We start from the raw sequence: 23,993 nt of genomic DNA, 5'->3' as shown, positions 1-23,993 counted from the left end.
AGTTCACGCACCACCCACGGATGACTATGAGCCAGAAGTCAAGGCCACAATGGATCAGAACCAGCTGTGCGATATTTTCAAGCGCTTTGGAAATGCGAAGTCCAACAGCAAGCACATGAAGGAGCTGAAAGCGTAATGACCACACCACATAACCTCTCATTTGCTTTCCTCTTTTTTCTTTTCTTCCTTTTGCTATCCTAGATATGCTCTGTTTACGTTTTATTTCTTTTTTTACTTAGTAGACATGATTCTTTCATGTTATATCATTTTCATACAGCTCATGTTTGGACAGAACCAAGATCATACAATGCGATGCGACGTACGTTGACCTGGGTGATCTTGCCGAGTCTGTGAGGCCACTCGGTAAAATGTCGAAGAATGTAGTTGCATGTGGGATTGACTTCATCAACAGGCATATGGATATGTCTCCCGACAAAACAATCATGCAGTACAGTGTGACCTGCAAAATATGGGATGGTGACTTCCACCACAAAATCTTGAGGAAGCATTTTGCTGCGCATGGTGATTTCAAGCTCACAATGAAGAAATGTGTGAGTATTCCTTCCTTTTTGCACATTTTTCCTCCCTTGGTATGTTTTTGCCAGTAGATATGCTTCACATGCGGGCTACACCCTGTTCTGTGACAGCTATTTCATGTGGTAACAGCTGCCATGTAAAATGAGTTTAATTTGCCTCTTAATGCAAGTTATGTGGCAACTCCAACTAAAATACTGGGCAACTTAGTCCATACATGGATGGCAACTTCTTTTAATTACACAGTGCAACTAAACATTTTCTATGATGGTGTATTTTTTTGGACACATGTTGCTTTTATGTCATTCATGTGCCTCTTAGTGCAACCGGCGATATCCTTACACATCATTTTTCCAACTACATCATTTCTGTTTATGATGTGAACTCTGCTTTTTCTTTCCTTTTTTTACTTGCAGATCCTGTTCCCCATGTTCCAGGAACTTGCACCACACGACCCACACGACAAGTGTGGTCACCACTACGCGATTTGCCTTGACCTCAAGAACCAACGATTTGAGGTGCTTGATTCAGTGCGTTCAGAAGCTGATAAAGACCTTACTACGCATGCTGAATACTTCATCAACAACCTCAAAGAGACATGGAACCGTCACTACGAAAACTCAAAGGTCCAGATCAGACATTTTCTAATCGAGTACGTTGCGACTACGAAGCAAGGAAACGGGTAATTACTATCTTTTTTTCATGTGTCCTCTACAGCAATGCTAACCCTCGTGTCACATCTTCATTGAAGTTTATGATTTCTCTCTGTTTTCTTGAGTTCACCTGATTCTTTTGTTTTATAGGCACGACTGTGGCTTTCACACGTTGGAATACCTTGCTAAGTGGGAAGGTCGACGGGTCCCTATCGTCAAAGCTGCAATGGTCGTCGAGCTCCACGAAATTTACACATGGAACTGGTTGATGAACGAAGATTTCAACACGCGGTCCAATGCACGAGAGTTTATAGAGGAAGCTGTCAAGAAAGCCACCAAAAAGTACAAGTGATCACGTGGTGCTCCACACCGAACGCCTACCTTACATTCTGTTGTCGAGGAATGTAAGGTATTACCTTGTTCTTTTCAAAACTATGTCCGTGTAATATGCTATGACTGCATCTCCCCATAGACTAGTATATAGTGGTGGCGTGTGATCGACATTTGAATAGTTTGTAATATATGTGTGGATGTGAACCTACTTAGGTGTGACAGCAGACACGTTTATGTGTTTTTAGTACTTTTTATGCGTTTGTGGGTTGTTAGTACCAGTTTGGTGTTTCGAATGCGTCCTTCATGTCTGAAAACATGGCAAATGTAGTTGATCAGTCATGGTTAGCGAAAGTTATCGTTCTTTCTCGTTTGGCTTTTTGGGTTTTTTGCACTGCTAGCTGCATCAGATAGCATGGTAGTTTGTACGCAGCTGTAACCTTACGGTTTTTGCACGTGATCGTTTCAACTTGTTTTTCCATAGGTTGCACACAATACAATATGTGTGGACTACAATGTGTTGACTGAACACGGAAATATACGCGATGGCAGACTCAGTATAAATAGCATGTCATATTCAATAGAACTAACATGGCAGATTCAGTAGAAAAGGCATGGCAGATTCAGTAGAACATGCATGGCAGATTAAGTTGAAATAACATGGCAGATTCAGTAGAAAATACACGGCAGACTCAGAAGAAAAGACATGGCAATTCGGTACCACACATGTGGCAACTACAGTAATTGATTCATGGCATTTCCTTTCAGGTTCTGATTCCCCTCAAGAGTCATTCTCCCATTTTTACAAATTTAGAACATATAGCTTGCAAAAAAATGTCACCAACAACCAAGTAACAATGCTCCAATGTTGCTTACGGATTGCCCGTCCCTTTCTTTGTTTTCTTGTGCTTTGCTTGAATCTCCAATCCCGATTTGTATCTTATCTCTTTCGGACGCCCCTTTGTGATGGAACGGGGCGGGTTCCTGGCCTGGGTTTGTGTGCTTGCTGTTCCAGATCCTACCTCTGAGTTTTCAGATGATGGCCCCGTGGATGAAGGCACACTTGTGGTACGGGGGAACCTGTGTAAGGCTTCCTCAGCTTTCCTCTTCTTGATCTCATCAAGCTCTCTTTTCAGGGCCTTCCTGTGTTTTTCTGCGACCCTCGCTGTCTCATCACTCTTGCACGCTTCATCTATTAGTTCAGCATAGTTCTTTGTCAACACAACGTGCCTCACGACTTCCATGGTTGACTCTGGTCCCTCATCATGCACAGCCAAAACTGCATTTGATGTTTGCGGCCCCAATGCGTCGTCAGCGTCCCAAGTCCATCGTCGCTGTATGAAATGGCGGGGCATTCGTGTCACCACGTTCAAGTCCATTACTTTTAGTATGTGACAGCACACAATCCCGTCTCGTTCGAATTTGCAGCATTGGCAGTAGTATTCGCCTTCGCTTATCAAGGCCTTCACAAAGTAGTTCCTTCCTTTGTCTGGGTCTTTAGGTTCTGAATACGACATGCCCAAGAGAGAACACACCTTGAACGTATGTTCGTCCACCTGGTAAGCCGTGTACATGCTGGCATGCTTTATTTCTTCCTGGAATCTGCAAGTTTTGTGTGGTTTTGTTAAACTCTTGTGTGATGTTTTTTGTAGCACCTTCATGTTGATGTAGGCTGTAACGTAGGGAAGGCATCTAAAATGAATGATGGCTATGGCATCTGCATGATATTTTTCACATGGCAAATGCATAACATTTTTAATTGGCATGTGCATTGCATACCATCATGGCCAATGGAAGTACAGTTCATTAAACATGGCAACTACAGTTCATTAAACATGGCAACTGCAGTTGAGTAAACATGGCAACTGCAGTTCATTAAACATGGCAACTGCAGTTCATTAAACATGGCAACTGTAGTTGACTTCACATGGCAATTGCATAACATTTTTAATTGGCATGTGCATTCCATACCATCATGGCCAATGGAAGTACAGTTCATTAAACATGGCAACTGCAGTTCATTAAACATGGCAACTGCAGTTGGGTAAACATGGCAATTGCAGTTCATTAAACATGGAAACTGAAGTTCATTAAACATGGCAACTGTAGTTGACTTCACATGGCAACTACATATCATGGTTACTCTATACTCAATGGCTACTTTCAAAATATCATCATTTTCAAATAAGCTTTTCAACTGCATTGCATTCTACATGGCACCTACTACCTTCATGCTTGTGCAAAGAAGACTGTAACACAACTGACTTACTTGTTAAAAATCTTGTTGGTATATGTTTTGCTCATCTGCCTCTCCATTGGTAAATATGTTAGCAATTTAGGCTGCTTGAGCGCGGTGTTTGCTTCTTGCTGTAGCTCAGATCCCAGTATTTTCTGTTGCAAAGCTGTGTACTGCTTGGCAAACTGTAGCAATGAGTTGCTAGGGCTCACGTACCGCTTCAAAACAGCATTGAACCCCTCGCTACGCTGTGCAGTCTGCAGAAATGGGAAGAAGCACTGCATGAAGTAGGCTGGCACCCAGTACATTCGCTTCTCCCACAGGCTAGCTAGCGTCTCGTGGTCTTGGACTTGATATGTTTCAATCATAGCTGTCCAGCTCCGTTTAAACTCCTCCACCGTCAATCTGTGGTCCACGCACAGCTCGAATGCCTTGTGCAGATCTGGACCGTCAGCAAAGAACAGTCCTAGCGTCTCCTCATCCTTCTTTATAATGTGCCACCTGCAGTGCCTGTGCACTGCCAACGGAAAGACCTCCTCTATGCCTGCACGCATGCTAAAATCCTGGTCTGTTATTATGTTCATCGGAGCAAGTCCACCCATGCACTCCAAGAAGGTCTTGAACAGCCAAGTGTACCCATCTGTGTCTTTGTTCCGAACGAGCCCGTATCCGAACTGCAATGACTGATTGTGGTTATTTATTCCTATGAATGGAGCGCATGGCCTCTTGTACATATTAGTGAGATATGTCGCGTCAAACGAAATGCAATCTCGGAAATGTTTCTAGGATCTTCGTGCAGCACCATCCACCCAATACATGTTCCTGACACGGTCCTCATCGTCCAATCTTATCTTATAGAAGAAATCTGGATCTTCCTTCGCTTTCTCATCGAAGTAGGCTATCATGTCTTCTATGTCAGCCAACCTGCTCTCTCTACGGTACTTTGCCTTTAGGTTTGTGACGTCTGCTGGTATGTAGGGCATGCTACTCAGAGTCCCATTTTTGCTGTGGATGAGGGACGGTATCTGGACCATTCTTGATGGACCGACGTTACAATCATGTAGCAGCTTTATGAATTTCTTCTCAAGGGGGGTGAATCCTCTGTGGGCGGTCAGAAATTTTACCAGGTCAAACTTCTTTATGAGTTTGTGGTTGTGCTCGTCAAAATATTCAGTGACCACCCACCATGCTCCATCTACGTTCAGCTTACACCGAACATGGCATTCCGTCTTGACAATGATACCTCTCTTTCATTCCTGAACGACAGTCGCAACACCTTTACCCTTCTTGTTCCTTTGTGCCCTGTAGCACCTCATCTCACCTCTGCTGTACTCGTTAGTTTTTTTAATTTTTCTATGGTATTCGGTGTTGACCGCAAACCCATGGAACTTTGCATATGTCTGGTAGAATTCCTTTGCATCTTCAAATGAATCAAATCTCTGCCCAACATACGGTGGCTTAGGTACCATGATTTCTGATTGCCCATCTTCTGCATCCCCTTGTGCTTTGTCATCATTTTCATCATTCACTTCAGTATCGGCGGCTGTTTCATCTGCTTGAGTGTTGCTTGTGCTGGTGTGCAAAGGTGTGCTTGTCGGCATTGCTGGAACGATTGCCATTTCTAACACTGACTCTGCGTTGTTTGTGGCATGATTGTTGGCTGGCTGGTGGACGCTTCTTCCGTGCGCTCAGAGCTTCCCACAGTATATGTTCCCGCGCCGCTGTTGATTGTAGTTGAAGGTCCTGCAATAAAAAAAACAGTTACGAGCGTAAGCATTTTTGCTTGGATGGCATGTTTATCGTAACGAAATATAGGAACTGCATGTGATTTGGCATTACATCATTCACACAGCAAGCCGTGGAATCTGCATATGGCCATGCATGGCAACTGTAGTTCTCCAGTCATGGCAGCTACAGTCCAACAAACATGGCAACCACTATTGCCAAGACATGGCAACCAGCATCTTCTAGCATCAAAACTTGGGTTCTATAGCCATGGTAGCTACAGTCCAACATACATGGCAACTACTGTAAGACATTGCAACCAGTATCTTCTAGCATCAAAACTTGTATTCTAGGTTGGAGCTCACTAGGCAAATGCGATCAATCATGAATGTTGCACACACTCTTATATCAATTGGCAAAACCCGAAGACAATAGATGACTCTTTTGCACGCGACCACTTGGTAGCATTTTTTGTTTGTTTTTTTCCACCACCACCATTACAAATCTACTTTTCCTCACATGCTATTCCCACAAAAGCAAATGCAGTACAGTATTCTGGTTCACATTTTTTTACCTTGTTGTGTTGCATGTGCTGATCTTATGTGGTCTGTCATTCCAATTTGATGCAACTGTGAAGCTTGCCATGAGACGTTTGCCGATATGGTTCCACCGTAACAACCTATGATCATGTTAGCAGCTGGTAAATGCATGGCAACTGTAGTTTTTTCAACATGGCACATGTAGCGGTGCATCCATGCCACACATTGTTTGTTCACCTGTGTCGTCCACAGTTGTTTTAGACATTTGCAATCACATTTTATGACACATGGAAACTGCAGTTGTCCAGGCATGGCAACTGCAGTTGTCTAGGCATGGCAACTGCAGTTGTCGACGCATGGCAACTGCATTTGTCAGCTATGCTGATTCTCCTAATTCACTGTCCACAACTTTACTTCATGGACTCACCTGTGTATGACGTCGATGGCAGGAACATGGTTGCCGCCTGATGCCACGTGTTGCATGAAGGTCCTACATTTTTTCCGATATAACTCGTGAGTCTTTTGCCATCCTTTGCAAGTTTAATTTTCATGTCCACACCAGTATGTTTCTTTTTCGTATGCGTTACCTTGATTTGCCACATTAGCTACTTAAAGTTGGTTGCCCGTACATTTGTCAGTGTTAGGGCCCTGTGACTAAACTTGCCATGGTGCCCCCTGAATGTGTTTTGCTTATAAGAACCTGCGAAAAATAACAATGTAGGACATAAGTAGAATGACATCTTCATCGTCGCGAATATGGCAAATGTTCTTTTTTTGTTATCATGCATCGTACCGATGCCCGCGTACTGCTCTAGTAGTGGCAGCAACGGCCATGCAGAAATGAGTTGACTGTACTCTGCTGCATCCCAAGGGGGCGTTTCCGGCCTTTGGGAAAACCAAGGATCAGTGTCGTCTTATGATTCATTCTTCCCAGTTTTGTTTCTGCCAATGTGTTTTCAGTCACTGCATGAACAAGAACGCATCAACAATCCGCAAAAAATGCATTCTTGTTGTTTGCATGTAGAAGATAACACGACAATCTTATCACATTTCCTGCGTTGAAAACCAACACATCATGGCAAGTAGGACATGCACATCCACTCTCTTTTCTAAAATGGGTGCCAGCTATCATTTTGAAGCGATGGCAACAGCCAATAAAATAGGATGGCAAGCAACAAGATAACATGGTGGCAGTTAACGGCAGCGATAGGTGGCAACTGATGTTAGACACAAGTGGCAATTATTTTTCCTACCTCCCTATGCCAAATTTCTCCTTTCTCTCCCTATTTTTGGTGATTCCTACGCATCCTTCATTACCAACTACTCGCACCAAGCCAACCGAGAATCTTAGCTCAACTCTAGCATAGTACATGGCAGATCTGGCGTATGTTGGTTGGCAAATGCGAATACACACAAATCCGTGGGGTGTTTTGCCCTGATAGTGTGGATCCAGTCGCCATCTTCGTTGGCAAATTTGCAATTTCAAATTTCTGGCCAGAAGAAGGACGAGAAACAGAAGGAGATCGGAGATTCACCTATTTTAGCTGGTTGTCTTGGGAGGGCAGGGTTGGTTAGCAGTGGGAAGGCGCTATGGATCTGCTCTGGTTGCCATGGCAACCAGAGAAGGAAGGCGATGGAGGTAGGGGATCGAGAGGTAGGAGAAGACGGTGGCGGGTCGGAATGGGGATCGAACGGAGGCCGGGATGACTGGCGTGCTGGGTCGTGCGGGCAGCGCGGTCGTTTGCCCAGACGTGTGGGCAATTTTGCCACACACCTGACGTGCGACCTGTGGCTGCACCTGCCCGGACGCGGTCGTGCGGGCGGGGTCGTCTCCGTACCACACAGGGCATGCTGCACAACCACCCGATACACCACACGTGTGGTAGTTGTCGGCGTCCTTAACTTTTCCAGCCTGCAGCAATAGAGCCTGTTTTTGCTACTGCAACTCCACAACGCGAAGAGCCTGCAGGGGCGCAGCGTAGGGCATCAGGCAGCCGACTCAGGCGGCTCGGATGGCAGCAGAGGCGAGCGGATGGTTGTGCGTACACACGCGCGCGCAGCAGCAGCAGAGGCGGACGGCTGTGGAGGTCGGCCATCACGCCGGTGAGTCACTGAGGTGGGTCACACCATTCTCCTCCAGATCGTGGCGATTTTGACTAATCCATATTCAAGTCTTCCAAATCACGGTGGATTTAACAAAACTATCTCACAGTTGCTCATGTGATGTCGTACTCAAGTAGTACTTTCCAAATAACGTACTTAGTAGTTCTTTGTTAAAGGGTCTGACTAGGCATCAGTCGACTGAGACTTGGTGAAGTCTCAGTCGGCTAACGTCATGCATGTGGGCTTTTTTTTCTTTTGAGCAAATCATGCATGTGGGTGTGGGGCTGTACGTTTTCCTTCGGCCGGCTCGTCATTCGGCTAGGAATTAGCGTTGTTTTTCTCTTTTCTTGCTATACGCCTTTGTCTAGTCGCTCATGGGAATTAGCCCATTTTTCTTTTATTCTTCCCTTCGGCAGAGCATCACTACACCTTCTATTTCGGTCCATTTTCCTACCATTATATAGATTATTATTTTTACATTTAAAAAATTAGATTTTATTGTTAATATAAAATAAAAAATAAAAATAAAAAATCGATCCGCACAAATTGCAGTTGCAGGCGGGTTGTGACACATGCAGTTGCAACTCTAGTGAGGACATGCAACTGACAAACATCCCTCCCCATCTAGTTGTAGTCGCGTTGTACCACTTGCAGTTGCTAGAGGGTTTCGACACATGCAGTTGCAACTCTATTGATGGACATGCAACCGGCCGACACATCTCCCCCTCCAATTGCAGTCGTGTTGTACGCCTTGCAGCTGCATGCATGTTGCAACACGTGCAGTTGCAACTCTAGTGATGGACATGCAACTAGCCGACATCCCTCCCCTCCGGTTGCAGTTGTGTTGTACCCCTTGGAGTTGCAGGCGGATTGCGACACGTGCAGTTGCAACTCTAGTGATGGACATGCAACTGGCCGACATCTCTCCCCTCCACTTTCAGCCGTGTTGTAGCACTTGCAGTTGCAGGCGTGGTACGACAAGTGCAGTTGCAACTCTAGTGATGGACATGCAATTGATCAGCAATTCTCCCCTTTAGTTGTAGTCGCGTTGTACCACTTGCAGTTGTAGACGTGTCGTGACACATGTAGTTGCAAGTTGCGTTATGGGCATTCACACACCTCAAGGTACATACACAGTAAGGCAGTGCAACAGAATGTGTGCTAAGAACAACAAAATAAAATAGAGAAAAAAAGGAAAATAAATTAAAAATGAAAAACAAAAATGTAACGAAGAAAATATAACTAAAAATAAATGATACAAAAGCACAAAAATACATGTAGAAAAATGAATATAAGAAGGAAAACAAACATATACAAAAGAATAAATGAAAAATATAGGAGAAAATAAAAATAAATCTAACAGACCAACAAAAAAAGAAAAGGCCAACTAACAACGGAGAAGACCATCCCGTGGCCAGCCCCTCGTGCAAACCACAGCCTGATAGAAAAAACAAAAGACAAAAGAGAGCCCATCTCGAAGCATGGATCCTACCTGGGCTGCACACACGAAACGCTAAAAACGAAACAGCAAAGAAATCTAACGGTCAGTTCGGTCGACTGAGACTTCATAAAAAAATCAGTCGACTGATTTTTAGCCCAACCGTTTGTTAAATAATACTCCAACCTGGCAGATCGCTTCTTTTCCTTTGGACTGTTTTGACGTGGATGTAGCATGCAACAACGATGGTTAATCCCCTCCAAATATTGTAACAGCCAAACAGACTTTAGGCACAGCATTTCAGACTTGTACTGTGAAAAAAGGTTCTTTCTCCCAGGTTCTTTCATCCAGTGGAGGCGACAGGGGAACGAGGCAACTTGGCCGCGGTAGGTGCAGCGGGTCCACGTGCGGCGTCTTGGAAGTGACACGGCGAGACAAATAGTAAACATGACGGCTCACGAAAAACATGGTCACAAAAACATGCCGGAGCTGCGGCTTGCTGACGGTGGTCGTGGCCGGGTCACGCAGTTTTGAGGCCGCAGTCGAGGGCGGCTCGCAGGCTTCGCTGATCTGGCAGGAAGGTGATCTGATCTGTGTTATCAATTGCAGATGATGCCGTGGCCACAACAGGAAATCGTGCAGTCGGAGCTGGACAATCTTCGTCGTCTATCCTTTGTTATGAAAGGTAGTACAATGAAACTAGTACACTGGCATAGACACATTTGTTGGGCTGATCTGGACGCTGGTCTATGCAATTAGTAGTAGCTGTATTTGTGCATCTCCTAATCTGCCTCTAATTCCATGTAGTACTAGGAGTAGCATCTTTGGTTGATTGATGTGATCGGACAACCTCGGTACGCGTGTAGATTTAGCTCTTCCCGTGATGCCAGGCAAGAGACTTTTCGCCCCCAATTGTTTTTCGTCTGGTTAGCTTGGCCGCTCCTTCTTCCCCCTTCTTTTTTTTGCTATAATTTTTCGGGGCAAGCAAACTCAAACCATGGCGATGCTTCTCGTGAAAAAAGTGCCACAACTTGTACTTCCATACTATTCAACCTAATCATCTGCGGACTTCAATCCGAACCGGCTCACACTTGAACTCCAGTCGGCCTCGGAGTAGTAACGTGGCAGACTAATCACCTCATGCAGAAGATCTCGTCTCGGACTGGACGGATTGAGACGACGCGACGGCGACGCGCATAGATGGAACCCTAACTCTTTCTTTTTAAACCCAGAATCATATATACTGCCTCCACCTCTCGCCATAGAGATAATGTTGATCCTTCCGCACCGGAACTTTATTCATCTAGTTAATCGTGAACTTCTCGATCCCTAAAGAAATCCTTTCAAGAACTCAAAACACCACCGTGCGCCAGCCCCACGGTGGGCGCCAACTGTCGTGGATTTGCCACGGCAGATGTCCTTAGTGTCAGGACTTAGTCGTGAGGCCAACACATCTATGTGGTAGCTTGAAGGGGTTGGTCGGAACCGAGAGACGCGAGGTTTTACCCAGGTTCGGCCCCTCACGGTGGAGGTAAAAGCCTACATCCTGCTTCATTGATATTGAAGATGATGATCACAATTACAAGGGTGCTCTATCTCGAGAGCTATTGACTTGTCTGTCTAAACCTAACTTGTGAAAAACTTGTCCCTCTTGGGGTGCCCTGTCCCTCCTTATATAAGTTGGAGGGGTGGGTTATATGTGGAGTCCTAGTAGGATTAGGACTATCTATTACAAGTGGAATCTTCGTCTTGCTTCCTTTGTAAGGGAATATTCCTTATGCTTTCCTCTTTAAGCCGACATAACATAACGTGAGCCGGCCTTCCATGAACCGCCTTCTGGGCCACCGAGTCTTGTCGCTCCTCTGACCCGCTAGCCGGGTCACCCATGAGTCGCCAGGCTCGGGCGGGTCACTTAGTGAGTCGTCTAGTCAGGGCGGGTCATTAGTGAGTCGCCAAGTCCGGCCGGGTTATACTTCCGGCTGGGTTACACCGCTGGGTATATCCCCGATACCTTCGGATCTGTGATAGAAGGTGTACCCAACAGTCTCCTTTGGGTATCCTATGAAGACACATTTCTCTGATTTGGGTTCGAGCTTATCAGGTTGAAGCTTTTTCACATAAGCATCGCAGCCCCAAACTTTAAGAAATGACAACTTGGGTTTCTTGCCAAACCACAGTTCATAAGATGTCGTCTCAATGGATTTATAAGGTGCCCTATTTAATGTGAATGCAGCCGTCTCTAAAGCATAACCCCAAAACGATATCGGTAAATCAGTAAGAGACATCATAGATCGCACCATATCTAGTAAAGTACGATTACGACGTTCGGACACACCATTACGCTGTGGTGTTCCGGGTGGCGTGAGTTGCGAAACTATTCCGCATTGTTTTAAATGAAGACCAAACTCATAACTCAAATATTCTCCTCCACGATCAGATCGTAGAAACTTTAGTTTCTTGTTATGATGATTTTCCACTTCACTTTGAAATTCTTTGAACTTTTCAAATGTTTCAGACTTATGTTTCATTAAGTAGATATACCCATATCTGCTCAAATCATCTGTGAAGGTGAGAAAATAACGATACCCGCCGCTAGCCTCAATATTCATCGGACGACATACATCAGTATGTATGATTTCCAACAAATCTGTTGCTCGCTCCATTGTTCCGGAGAACGGAGTTTTTGTCATCTTGCCCATGAGGCATGGTTCGCAAGTACCAAGTGATTCCAAGTCCATTAGAATGGAGTTTCTTCATGCTCTTTACACCAATATGACCTAAACGGCAGTGCCACAAATAAGTTGCACTATCATTATCAACTCTGCATCTTTTGACTTCAGTATTATGAATATGTGTGTCACTACTATCAAGATTCAATAAAAATAGACCATTCTTCAAAGGTGCATGACCATAAAAGATATTACTCATATAAATAGAACAACCATTATTCACTGATTTAAATGAATAACAGTCTCGCATTAAACAAGATCTAGATATAATATTCATGCTTAACACTGGCACCAAATAACAATTATTCAGGTCTAAAACTAATCCCGAAGGTAGATGTAGAGGTAGCGTGCCGACGGCGATCACATCAACTTTGGAACCATTTTCCACGCGCATCATCACCTCGTCCTTAGCCAATCTTCGCTTAATCCGCAGTCCCTATTTCGAGTTGCAAATATTAGCAACAGAACCAGTATCAAATAACCAGGCACTACTACGAGCATTAGTAAGGTACACATCAATAACATGTATATCACATATACCTTTGTTCACCTTGACATCCTTCTTATCCGCCATGGGGCAGTTCTGCTTCCAGTGACTAGTTCCTTTGCAGTAGAAGCACTCAGTCTCAGGTTTAGGTCCAGACTTGGGCTTCTTCACTTGAGCAGCAACTTGCTTGCCATTCTTCTTGAAGTTCCCCTTCTTCCCTTTACCCCTTTTCTTGAAACCGGTAGTCTTGTTGACCATCAACACTTGATGCTCTTTCTTGATTTCTACCTCCGCAGCCTTTAGCATTGCGAAGAGCTCGGGAATTGTCTTATCCATCCCTTGCATATTATAGTTCATCACGAAGCTCTTGTAGCTTGGTGGCAGTGATTGAAGAATTCTGTCAATGACATAATCATCAGGAAGGTTAACTCCCAGTTGAATCAAGTGATTGTTATACCCAGACATTTTGAGTATATGCTCACTGACAGAACTATTCTCCTCCATTTTGCAACTTTAGAACTTATCGGAGACTTCATATCTCTCAATCTGGGCATTTGCTTGAAATATTAACTTCAACTCCTGGAACATCTCATATGCTCCATGACGTTCAAAACGTCGTTGATGCCCGGTTCTAAGCCATAAAGCATGGCACACTGAACTATCGAGTAGTCATCAGATTTGCTCTGCCAGACATTCATAACATCTGGCGTTGCTCCTGCATCGGGTTTGGCACCTAGCGGTGCTTTCAGGATGTAATTCTTCTGTGCAGCAATGAGGATAATACTCAAGTTACGGACCAAGTCCGTGTAGTTGCTACCATCATATTTCAACTTAGATTTCTCTAGGAACGCATTGAAATTCAACGGAACAACTGCACGGGCCATCTATCTACAACAATATAGACATGCAAAATACTATCAGGTACTAAGTTCATGATAAATTATAGTTCAATTAATCATATTACTAAAGAACTCACACTTAGATAGACATCCCTCTAATCATCTAAGTGATCACGTGATCCAAATCAACTAAACCATGTCCGATCATCACGTGAGATGAAGTAGTTTTCAATGAACATCACTATGTTGATCATATATACTATATGATTCACGCTCGACCTTTCGGTCTCAGTGTTCCGAGGCCATATCTGCATATGCTAGGCTCGTCAAGTTTAACCCGAGTATTCTGCGTGTGCAAAACTGGCTTGCACCCGTTGTATGTGAACGTAGAGCTTATCACACCCGATCATCACGTGGTGTCTCGGCACGACGAACTTTCGCAACAGTGCATACTCAGTTGCCGATAATTCTGTTACAAAACATGATCATCTCATACAATAAAATTTAGCATCATGTCTTGACCATATCACATCACAACATGCCCTGCAAAAACAAGTTAGACGTCCTCAACTTTGTTGTTGCAAGTTTTACGTGGCTGCTACGGGCTGAGCAAGAACCGTTCTTACCTACGCATCAAAACCACAATGATTTTTCGTCAAGTGTATTGTTTTAACCTTCAACAAGGACCGGGCGTAGCCACACTCCATTCAACTAAAGTTGGAGAAACTGACACCCGCCAGCCACCTGTGTGTGAAGCACGTCGGTAGAACCAGTCTCGCGTAAGCGTACGCGTAATGTCGGTCCGGGCCGCTTCATCCAACAATACCGCTGAATCAAAGTATGACATGCTGGTAAGCAGTATGACTATTATCGCCCACAACTCATTTTTGTTCTACTCGTGCATATAACATCTACGCATAAACCTGGCTCGGATGCCACTGTTGGGGAACGCGGTAATTTCAAAAAAATTCCTACGCACACGCAAGATCCATCTAGGTGATGCATAGCAAAGTGAGGGGAGAGTGTTGTCTATGTACCCTCGTACACCGAAAGCGGAAGCGTTATGACAACGCGGTTGATGTAGTCGTACGTCTTCATGATCCGACCGATCCTAGTACCGAAAGTACGGCACCTCCGCGATCTGCACATGTTCAGCTTGGTGACGTCCCGTGAACTCTCGATCCAGCTGAGTGTCGAGGGAGACCTTCGTCAGCACGATAGCATGATGACGGTGATGATGAAGTTACCGGCGCAGGGCTTCGCCTAAGCACTGCAACGATATGACCGAGGTGGATTATGGTGGAGGGGGGAACCGCACACGGCTAAGACAATGTTTGTTGTTGTGTTCTAGGGTGCCCCCTGCCCCCGTATATAAAGGAGCAAGGGGGAGGCCGGCCGGACCTAGGGCGCACCAAGGAGGGGAGGAATCCTCCTCCTAGTAGGAGTAGGATTCCTCCTTTCCTAGTCCTACTAGGAGGGGATGAGGGAGTCCTGGATTAGGGGGTCCTTGGACGGCCGGACTATATACTTTAGTCGGACTATTGGACTATGAAGATACAAGATTGAAGACTTCGTCCCGTGTCTGGATGGGACTCTCCTTGGCGTGGAAGGCAAGCTTGGCGATACGGATATGTAGATCTCCTCCCTTGTAACCGACTCTGTGTAACCCTAGCCCCCTCCGGTGTCTATATAAACCGGAGGGTTTAGTCCGTAGGACAACAACAATCATACCATAGGCTAGCTTCTAGGGTTTAGCCTCTACGATCTCGTGGTAGATCAACTCTTGTAATACTCATATCATCAAGATCAATCAAGCAGGAAGTAGGGTATTACCTCCATCGAGAGGGCCCGAACCTGGGTAAACATTGTGTCCCCCGCCTCCTGTTACCATCCGCCTTAGACGCACAGTTCGGGACCCCCTACCCGAGATCCGCCGGTTTTGACACCGACATTGGTGCTTTCATTGAGAGTTCCACTGTGCCGTCACCGTAAGGCTTGATGGCTCCTTCAATCATTGCCAACGATGCGATCCAGGGTGAGGTTTTCCTCCCCGGACAGATCTTCGTATTCGGCGGCTTCGCACTACGGGCCAACTCGCTTGGCCACCTGGAGCAGATCGAGAGCTACGCCCCTGGCCATCAGGTCAGGTTCAGAAACTTGAACTATACTGCCGACATCCGCGGAGACTTGATCTTCGACGGATTCAAACCCATGTCGGGTGCGCCGCACAATCACGACGAGCATGACGTAACTCTGCTGTCGGACAGTGTTCGGGAGATCACACCTGCAACTACTCCGGCCCTCATTCCGGAGCAAATTGCGCCATCCGAGGACGGGTGGATAGACCCCACCTTGGAGGCCGCACTCTCAGTGGCGATAGAGCCGAATACTGACCACACCCCTTACGAGAGCCGTGTTGCCGAACCATTGGATTCGTCCCTGGCCACGGGCTCTGAGCCGCCTGCATCCGTGCCTATCGAATCCGATTGGGCACCGATCATGGAGTTTACCTCCGCGGATATCTTTCAGCACTCGCCTTTTGGTGATGTGCTAAATTCATTAAGGTCTCTCTCCTTGTCAGGAGAACCTTGGCTGAACTATGTGCGGCTAGAATGGGATGCGGACGACGAAGAAATTCGCTCCCCACCCACCACCCACTTAGTAGCCATTGTCGACGATTTAACCGACATGCTTGACTTCGACTCCGAAGACATCGACGGTATGGACGACGATGCAGGAGACGAAAAGGAACCACCGCCCACAGGGTGCTGGACCGCCACCTCATCATATGATATATACATGGTGGATACCCCCAAAGAAGGCAATGGCGATAAGACAGCGGAGGATGACCCCTCCAAGAAGCAACCCAAGCATCGACGTCAACGGCGCCGCTCTAAGTCCCGCCATAGCAAAAGTAGTGATACCGGCACAAGAGACAATAACACTCCGGATAGTGCCGAAGACGACGACAATCCCCTCCAGCCAGATTTAGAGCGGGAGGATGAACAAGCTAGCCCTGCAGAACAGGCAGCAGATGGAGAAACGGAGGATAATTACATGCCTCTCTCCGAAGACGAGGTGAGCCTCGGCGACGAAGAATTTATCGTGCCTGAGGATCCCATCGAGCAGGAGCGCTTCAAGCGCCGGCTTATAGCCACAGCAAATAGCCTGAAGAAAAAGCAACAATAGCTTCGAGCTGATCAAGATTTGCTAGCAGACAGATGGACCGAAGTCCTTGCGGCCGAGGAATACGAACTCGAACGCCCCTCCAGGAGTTACCCAAAGTGCAGGTTGCTACCCTGACTCGAGGAGGAAGCATTGAAACCTACATCACCAGCATACGATGCGGCTGATCGGCCACCTTGTGGCCGAGATAGAGAGGCATTTCAGCCTGAAGTTCAGCCTGCACCCCGCCGGCACTCAAACAAAAATACCAAGGCCCGGGGCAATACGCGGGACCTGCGAGGCATATTGGAAAACAAGGCAAAACATGCAAGATCGATCTACGGATCACGGGGGCGTGCACCAACGCGGGACGATGACCGTCACGCCGGATACACTAAAAGTAAATCCGGCCGGGCCGAATACAGCAGACAAGATTCATACGAACTGCATCGTGATATAGCCCGGCACAGAAGCGCCGCACACCCCCTATGCTTCACTGATGAAGTAATGGATCACGAATTCCCAGAGGGTTTTAAACCCGTAAATATTGAATCATATGATGGTACAACAGATCCCGCGGTATGGATCGAGGATTTCCTCCTCCACATCCACATGGCTCGCGGTGATGATCTACATGCCATCAAGTACCTCCCACTAAAACTCAAAGGACCAGCTCGGCATTGGCTGAATAGCTTGCCAGCAGACTCCGTTGGCAGTTGGGAGGATTTGGAAGATGCATTCCTTGTCAACTTCCAGGGCACTTATGTGCGACCACCGGATGCTGATGACTTGAGCCATATAACTCAGCAGCCAGGGGAATCGGCCAGGCAATTCTGGACACGGTTCCTAACTAAGAAAAACCAAATTGTCGACTGTCCGGATGCAGAGGCCTTAGCGGCATTTAAGCATAACATCCGTGAAGAGTGGCTTGCCCGGCACCTCGGCCAGGAGAAGCCGAAGTCTATGGCAGCCCTCACGACACTCATGACCCGCTTTTGCGCGGGCGAGGATAGCTGGCTGGCTCGCAGCAACAACACATCAAGGAATCTTGGCACTTCAGATACCAAAGATACTAACGGCAGACCACGTCGTAATAGACATAAGCGCCGCAACAACGGCGATAACGCCGAAGATATGGCAGTCAATGCCGGATTCAGTGGCTCTAAACCCGGTCAGCGGAAAATGCCATTCAAAAGAAGTACTCCGGGCCCGTCCAGTTTGGACCGCATACTCGATCGCTCGTGTCAAATCCACGGCACCCCCGATAAGACAGCCAATCACACCAACAGAGAATGCTGGGTGTTCAAGCAGGCCGGCAAGTTGAATGCCGAAAACAAGGACAAGGGGCTGCATAGCGATGATGAGGAGGAGCCCCGGCCGCCGAACACGGGAGGACAGAAGAGGTTCCCCCCACAAGTAAAGACGGTGAACATGATATACGCAACCCACATTCCCAAGAGGGAACGGAAGCGTGCACTAAGGGACGTCTATGCGATGGAGCCCGTCGCCCCAAAGTTCAACCCATGGTCCTCTTGTCCGATCACCTTCGATCGCAGGGACCACCCCACTAGTATCCGTCATGGCGGGTCTGCAGCATTGGTCCTAGACCCCATCATTGACGGATTTCACCTCACTCGAGTCCTTATGGACGGCGGCAGCAGCCTGAACCTGCTCTATTAGGATACAGTGCGCAAAATGGGTATAGACCCCTCGAGGATCAAACCCACCAAAACCACCTTTAAAGGCGTCATCCCAGGTGTAGAGGCCCATTGCACGGGCTCAATCACACTGGAAGTGGTCTTCGGATCTCCGGACAACTTCCGAAGCGAGGAGTTAATCTTCAATATCGTCCCGTTCTGCAGTGGCTATCACGCACTGCTCGGGCGAACCGCATTTGCAAGATTCAATGCGGTACCGCATTACACATACCTCAAGCTCAAGATGCCAGGACCTAGGGGGGTTATAACAGTCAATGGAAACACAGAACGCTCGCTCCGCACGGAGGAGCACACCGCAGCCCTCGCAGTAGAAGCACAAAGCAGTCTTTTAAGGCAAACCGCCAATTCGGCGATAAAGCCCCCGGACACCGTCAAGCGAGTCCGGAGTAACCTGCAACAGGATCGCCTGGCACGTTCAGAGTTCGCCTAGCAATTCGGCCCCTGTCCTAGTCCCAGTCAAGCGACAAAATCCGTGCCGCGCGTACATAATTACGCACTAAAAATACCATGGGCATAGGCGGGGGCACGACCATGGCATGTCCCACAATGCGGATCAACCGCCCCAGGGGCTGTATACCTTTATCATTTTCTCTCTTTCAGGACCTTACTCTCTGGAAGCCCTTTCCGGCAGTATGATTGTTGGACACATTACGGGAAGGAACAACCAAGGAGGCAAGAAGCTAAGACGTACAAGGGAATCCCCAGGTGGTCTCTGATAACAATCGAAGTACCCATTTTTAATACCCATACGTAGCTTACCCTTGGATAGGACATGTCAAATAGTCCTATTTTTTGCTCATTGCACTACTTGTATCAGTACGCTTTGACGTATTATTTAAATAACAATGCATAGCATTAGTCTATTATTGCATTACCCTTCTTTTTTCTTGTCTGTTTATTTACGACAACTTGCACTCGTACATTCTGGTACGACCAGTACGCCAGGGGCCTCAGTATACCCCATAATACGGCGTGAGAAGTCCGAACACTTTCGACAGTGCGGCACCCCGAACTTATAGCATTATATGCATCAGCTCCGAATCATGTCTTGGGTCAATAGTTGGGTTTGCCCGGCTCCCATGTTTTGGTACCTTACGTTCCGCAATCTCGGCTAAGGTAGCGCTGGGAGAACTACTGCGATTGTGTCCCAGTTCTTCCGGACGAACACCTCAATAGAGAAAGCCGAAAACTGACTGTCATGATAAGGCGAGAGCTGGTCGCTGTTCGAGAAGTCTCAAGTCCTTAAAGACTTTTTCCGCTTCGGGGAGTCGGCCTTGCCCGACTTAGGCGTATATAGCGCCCCAAATTCGGCCTTCCGAATACTAGGGGCTTCGCCAAAATTTAAAATTGTAGACTTCTATGGCTAAGTGAGAGTGATAAAGCCTTATAGTCCGATTGCCTGGTTCGTTGTGCTAAACACCTCCCTCGATGGACCCAAAATTGGGATAAAGAGTGCTCAGGTTTATCCCGAACACCCCAGTACTAGTTACATGGGGGCAGAAGCCGACGACTGGCCAACTCTCAGATTTTATAAACGGACGCACCAAAGGTAATATTTTAAATTCAAAAGCGTTGCATAGCGCAAATGAACTCGTTTCACATTACAGGATCACATGAGTACGTTCATTCAAATATTACATCTTTAGCACATTCCTCCGCCACAAGGCGGGAACCCTTCAGGACACTGTCATAATACATTTCGGGGTGGCGATGCTCCTTGTCTTCCGGCGGCCCCTCCTTTACCAGCTTTACGGCGTCCAGCTTCGCCCAGTGCACCTTCGCCCGGGCAAAAGCCCTGCGCGCACCCTCGATGCAGACGGACCGCTTTATGACTTCAAGCCGTGGGCAGGCATTCACAAGCAGCCTCACCAGACCGAAGTAGCTGTCAGGCAGGGGATCGCCAGGCCACATCCGGACTATAAGACCCTTCATGGCCTGTTCGGCCGCCTTGTGGAGCTCGACCAGTTGCTTCAGCTGGTCGCTCAAGGGCATTGGGTGTTCGGTCCTAGTATACTGAGACCAGAACAACTTCTCCGTCGAGCTCCCCTCCTCAGCCCGGTAAAACTCCGCGGCATCCAACGCACTGCGGGGAAGATCTGCGAACGCTCCTGGAGAGCTCCGAACTCGGGTAAGTAAAAGGAAAGTTTCCTTCACATGCTTGCTTTGCATAATGAATGCCTTACCCGCTGCTATCTTCTTCACCGCCTCAATCTCCTGGAGGGCCTTGTGGGCTTCAGCCTTGGCGTTTTGTGCGCTCTTGAGGGCCTTCGCAAGCTTGGACTCTCGCGTCTTAGAGTCAAGCTCCAAGGACTCGTGTTTTTTGGCGAGAGCCTGGACCTCTTGCTGCACCTCACCTACCCAGGCTTCTTGCTTTTCTCGCTCGATATGCTCCTGGGCCGCTTTGTCTTCGGCCTCGGACAGCGCCTTCTTCAGGGTCACCACTTCGGTCGTGGCCCCTGGCAAATTCATGATGATCCTATTATTTTACAAGCAAATTTCTTTTTAATACATAGACAGGGTATCGCTTACCTTTGTTCTCTTCGAGCTGCCTCTTGGTAAGGCCGAGCTCTTCCTTGGACCGCTCAAGGTCCTGCTTCAGTGCAGTGACCTCCGCAGTACGTGCGGCAGCGGCCAGCAGTGAAGCCTGCATATGCACATAGAAATATTCTGATTAGACTCCTGTGTCATTATTTGATTCTCTATTCGGCCTTTCTTCGCGAACACCAAATAGAGCATCAGGGGCTACTGTCTATGCGGTAATATTTCCCTATAATTGGATTACTTACCTGAAAGCCTGTTAGGAGGCTGGCACAAGCTTCAGTTAGTCCGCTTTTGGCGGACTGAACCTTCTCGATCACCGCACTCATGATAGTGCGGTGCGCTTCGTCGATGGAAGCGCCGCGAAGCGCTTCCAGCAAGTTGTCCGGTGCCTCTGGATGGACAGAAGCCACCGGCACGGGCGGCTTGCCCCTCTTAACGCGGGGTCGCCTGACAGAGTCCGGAACCACTGGAGGTTCCGGCGCAGTGTTCGGCTGGAGGCCGAACTCGGAGCCCATGGGAGTCTTGCTCCCTTTGCACCCAGGGTCCGGAATATCGCCTCGAGGCGCCTCCAGGACTACCTCCCCTCGGCTCGGTGCCCTTTGATACAACACCTCGACGTTGTCCGTAGGGCGAGGGGTGGAGGCGGTCAGAAGTGAATCGCTATTCATATCCGATGGGTCCATAGAACTGTCCAACGAAGACACGTCGATACGGGCTCGGGGCGGACTGCATAATCATGTTCGGCGTGATGAGAAGCAGTTTAACAAAAACATACCTTGAATTACTATGGTAGCCGGATACTTATGACTTCGCCAGGGGCTTGTCCCTGGGCAACCACTCGTCGTCGCTGTAGGCAGCCGTCGTGGAGCGGTCCGGAAGGAGGGTCCTTCCTTCTTGGACCCTTCGGCCTCCCCGGTTGGGGCGACCTTCCTTTTCTTGTCTCCCTCGGCTGGGGGGGAGAACTTTCCTCTTCCTCCTCCTCGTTTTTGTGGGAGGAGTGCGCCTCGGAGTTTTCGGACGATGAGTCCGATACAACCTGGCGCTAGAGACCCTTTCGGGTCCCCGTGGCCTTCTTCTTGGCCTTCTTCACCGGCACCTCGTAAGGCGCCGGGACCAGCATCTTCGTTAGGAGAGCATTTGCTGGATCCTCGGGCAGGGGGGCTGGGCAATCAATCTGCTCCGCTGTCTCTACCCAGTCCTGTTAAGGGCATGGGAGCATAGATCCCGCACATGATTAAACTGGGGAAAATAAACATCCTGTGAGATATAAAAACTTAGGCTTTCTTTGGTTCATAGGATAGGATTATCACAGGAATAGGAAACTTGTAGGAAATGAGATGACATATATTTCAAATCCTATGAGTATGATTAGGAAAAGAGATGTCATTTGGTTCACATCATAGGAATTTTTCCATTGAGTCTAGGCTCATGTTTATTTTCCTTTAAAATGTGGAGGATAGGAACCAATCCTATGTAGCAATAGGAATCCATTCCTAAGAACCAAAGGGCTTTAAAGGAAAAACTCCTACAAGAATCCTATCCTATATAATTCCTTTGAAATTCCTCCAAACCAAAGGAAGCTTTACCGGATTGGCATGGCGCTTTGCGCTGAGTCCGCGGTCTTGGTAAGGGGAGGAGGTACCTCGGCGCCCTTAAATAGCACCTTCCAGACGTCCTTGTGTGTCGTGTCGAAGAGCTCTCGCAGCGTCTGGTACTCGGCCGGGTCGAACTCCCACAAATTGAATGCCCGTCGTTGACACGGGAGGATCCGGCGGAAGAGCATGACCTGGACCATGTTGACAAGCTTGATTTTCTTGCTCATCATGTTTCTGATGCATTTCTGGAGTCCGGTCAGCTCCACCGATGAACCCCAGGACAGGCCCTTCTCCTTCCAGGAGGTGAGCCGCGTGGGGATTCCGGATCAGAATTCGGGGGCCACCACCCAGTTGGTGTCGCGCGGCTCGGTGATGTAGAACCACCCTGACTGCCGCCCCTTTATGGTCTCCACAGAGGAGCCTTCGAGCCAGGTGACATTAGGCATTTTTCCCACCATGGCGTCTCCGCACTCCGCTTGCTGGCCGACCACCACCTTCGGCTTAACATTGAAGGTCTTCAGCCACAGGCCGAAGTGGGGCCTGATACGGAGGAAGGCCTCGCACACGACGATAAACACCGAGATGTTGAGGATGAAATTGGGGGCCAGATCGTGAAAGTCCGGCCCGTAGTAGAACATGAGCCTGCGGACAAACGGGTGGAGGGGAAATCCCAGTCCACGGACAAAGTTGGTAAGGAAAACCACCCTCTCATGGGGTTCAGGCGTAGGGATGACCTGCCCCGCATCTGGCAGCCGGTGTGCGATGTCCGCGGCCAGATATCCGGCTCCCCGTAGCTTTGTGATGTTCTCCTTCGTGACGGAGGAGACCATCAACTTGCCTCCCGCTCCGGACATGCTTGGAGTGGATTGAGGAGCAAAACGCGAACTTGGGCGCTGGAGCTCGAGTGCGCAAGAATGGATGAGCAAGGAGGAAGAAGGCGTGGGTAAAAAAGGTGGATCCTTGTCCCTCTATAAGGGCGGAAGAGGCGACGCGCCTCCCCACTTACCTGGTAAAATCGCTTATTCCCCCAGCGCCGTAATTGATGGCGCGGTTGGGTTACCCACACCCGTATTGATGAGAATCCCGTGATAAGGGGACACGATCTCTGCTTCGACAAGACGTGCCAAGAAAACTGCCTCGCAATACGTGCAATGGCCGGTTGAGAAAAACGGTTCGAATAATGACCAGGCCGTGGTATGATGTCATGCTGCCAAACGTGTCAGCAGATTAGATTTGTGGAAATATTATTCTCTCTACAGTGGTATGTGGAATTTGTTTTGCAGAGCCGGACACTATCCTTCTGTTCAAGATCTTCTATGGAGTATTCAGAGGAGGAACCCGCCTTGCAATGCCGAAGACAA

At 47.8% G+C, this 23,993-nt stretch overlaps 1 protein-coding gene across 1 annotated transcript; it reads right to left on the bottom strand.

Moving 5' to 3' along the window:
- Positions 1–3,782: 3,782 nt before the first annotated feature.
- Positions 3,783–5,354, bottom strand: LOC109750216 (protein FAR1-RELATED SEQUENCE 5-like). Its single transcript, XM_020309171.1, has 3 exons — positions 5,036–5,354; positions 4,556–4,948; positions 3,783–4,456 (listed from the first exon to the last, which is right to left on the bottom strand). The coding sequence occupies exons 1-3, from the start codon at positions 5,352–5,354 to the stop codon at positions 3,783–3,785; spliced, it is 1,386 nt and encodes a 461-aa protein (XP_020164760.1).
- Positions 5,355–23,993: the final 18,639 nt, after the last annotated feature.

This window comes from Aegilops tauschii, chromosome 2 (genome assembly GCF_002575655.3).
Source record: "Aegilops tauschii subsp. strangulata cultivar AL8/78 chromosome 2, Aet v6.0, whole genome shotgun sequence".
Taxonomy (NCBI): Eukaryota; Viridiplantae; Streptophyta; class Magnoliopsida; order Poales; family Poaceae; genus Aegilops; species Aegilops tauschii.
Note: the sequence above shows the minus strand (reverse complement) of the source record. Positions and strands in the feature narration are given on the sequence as shown.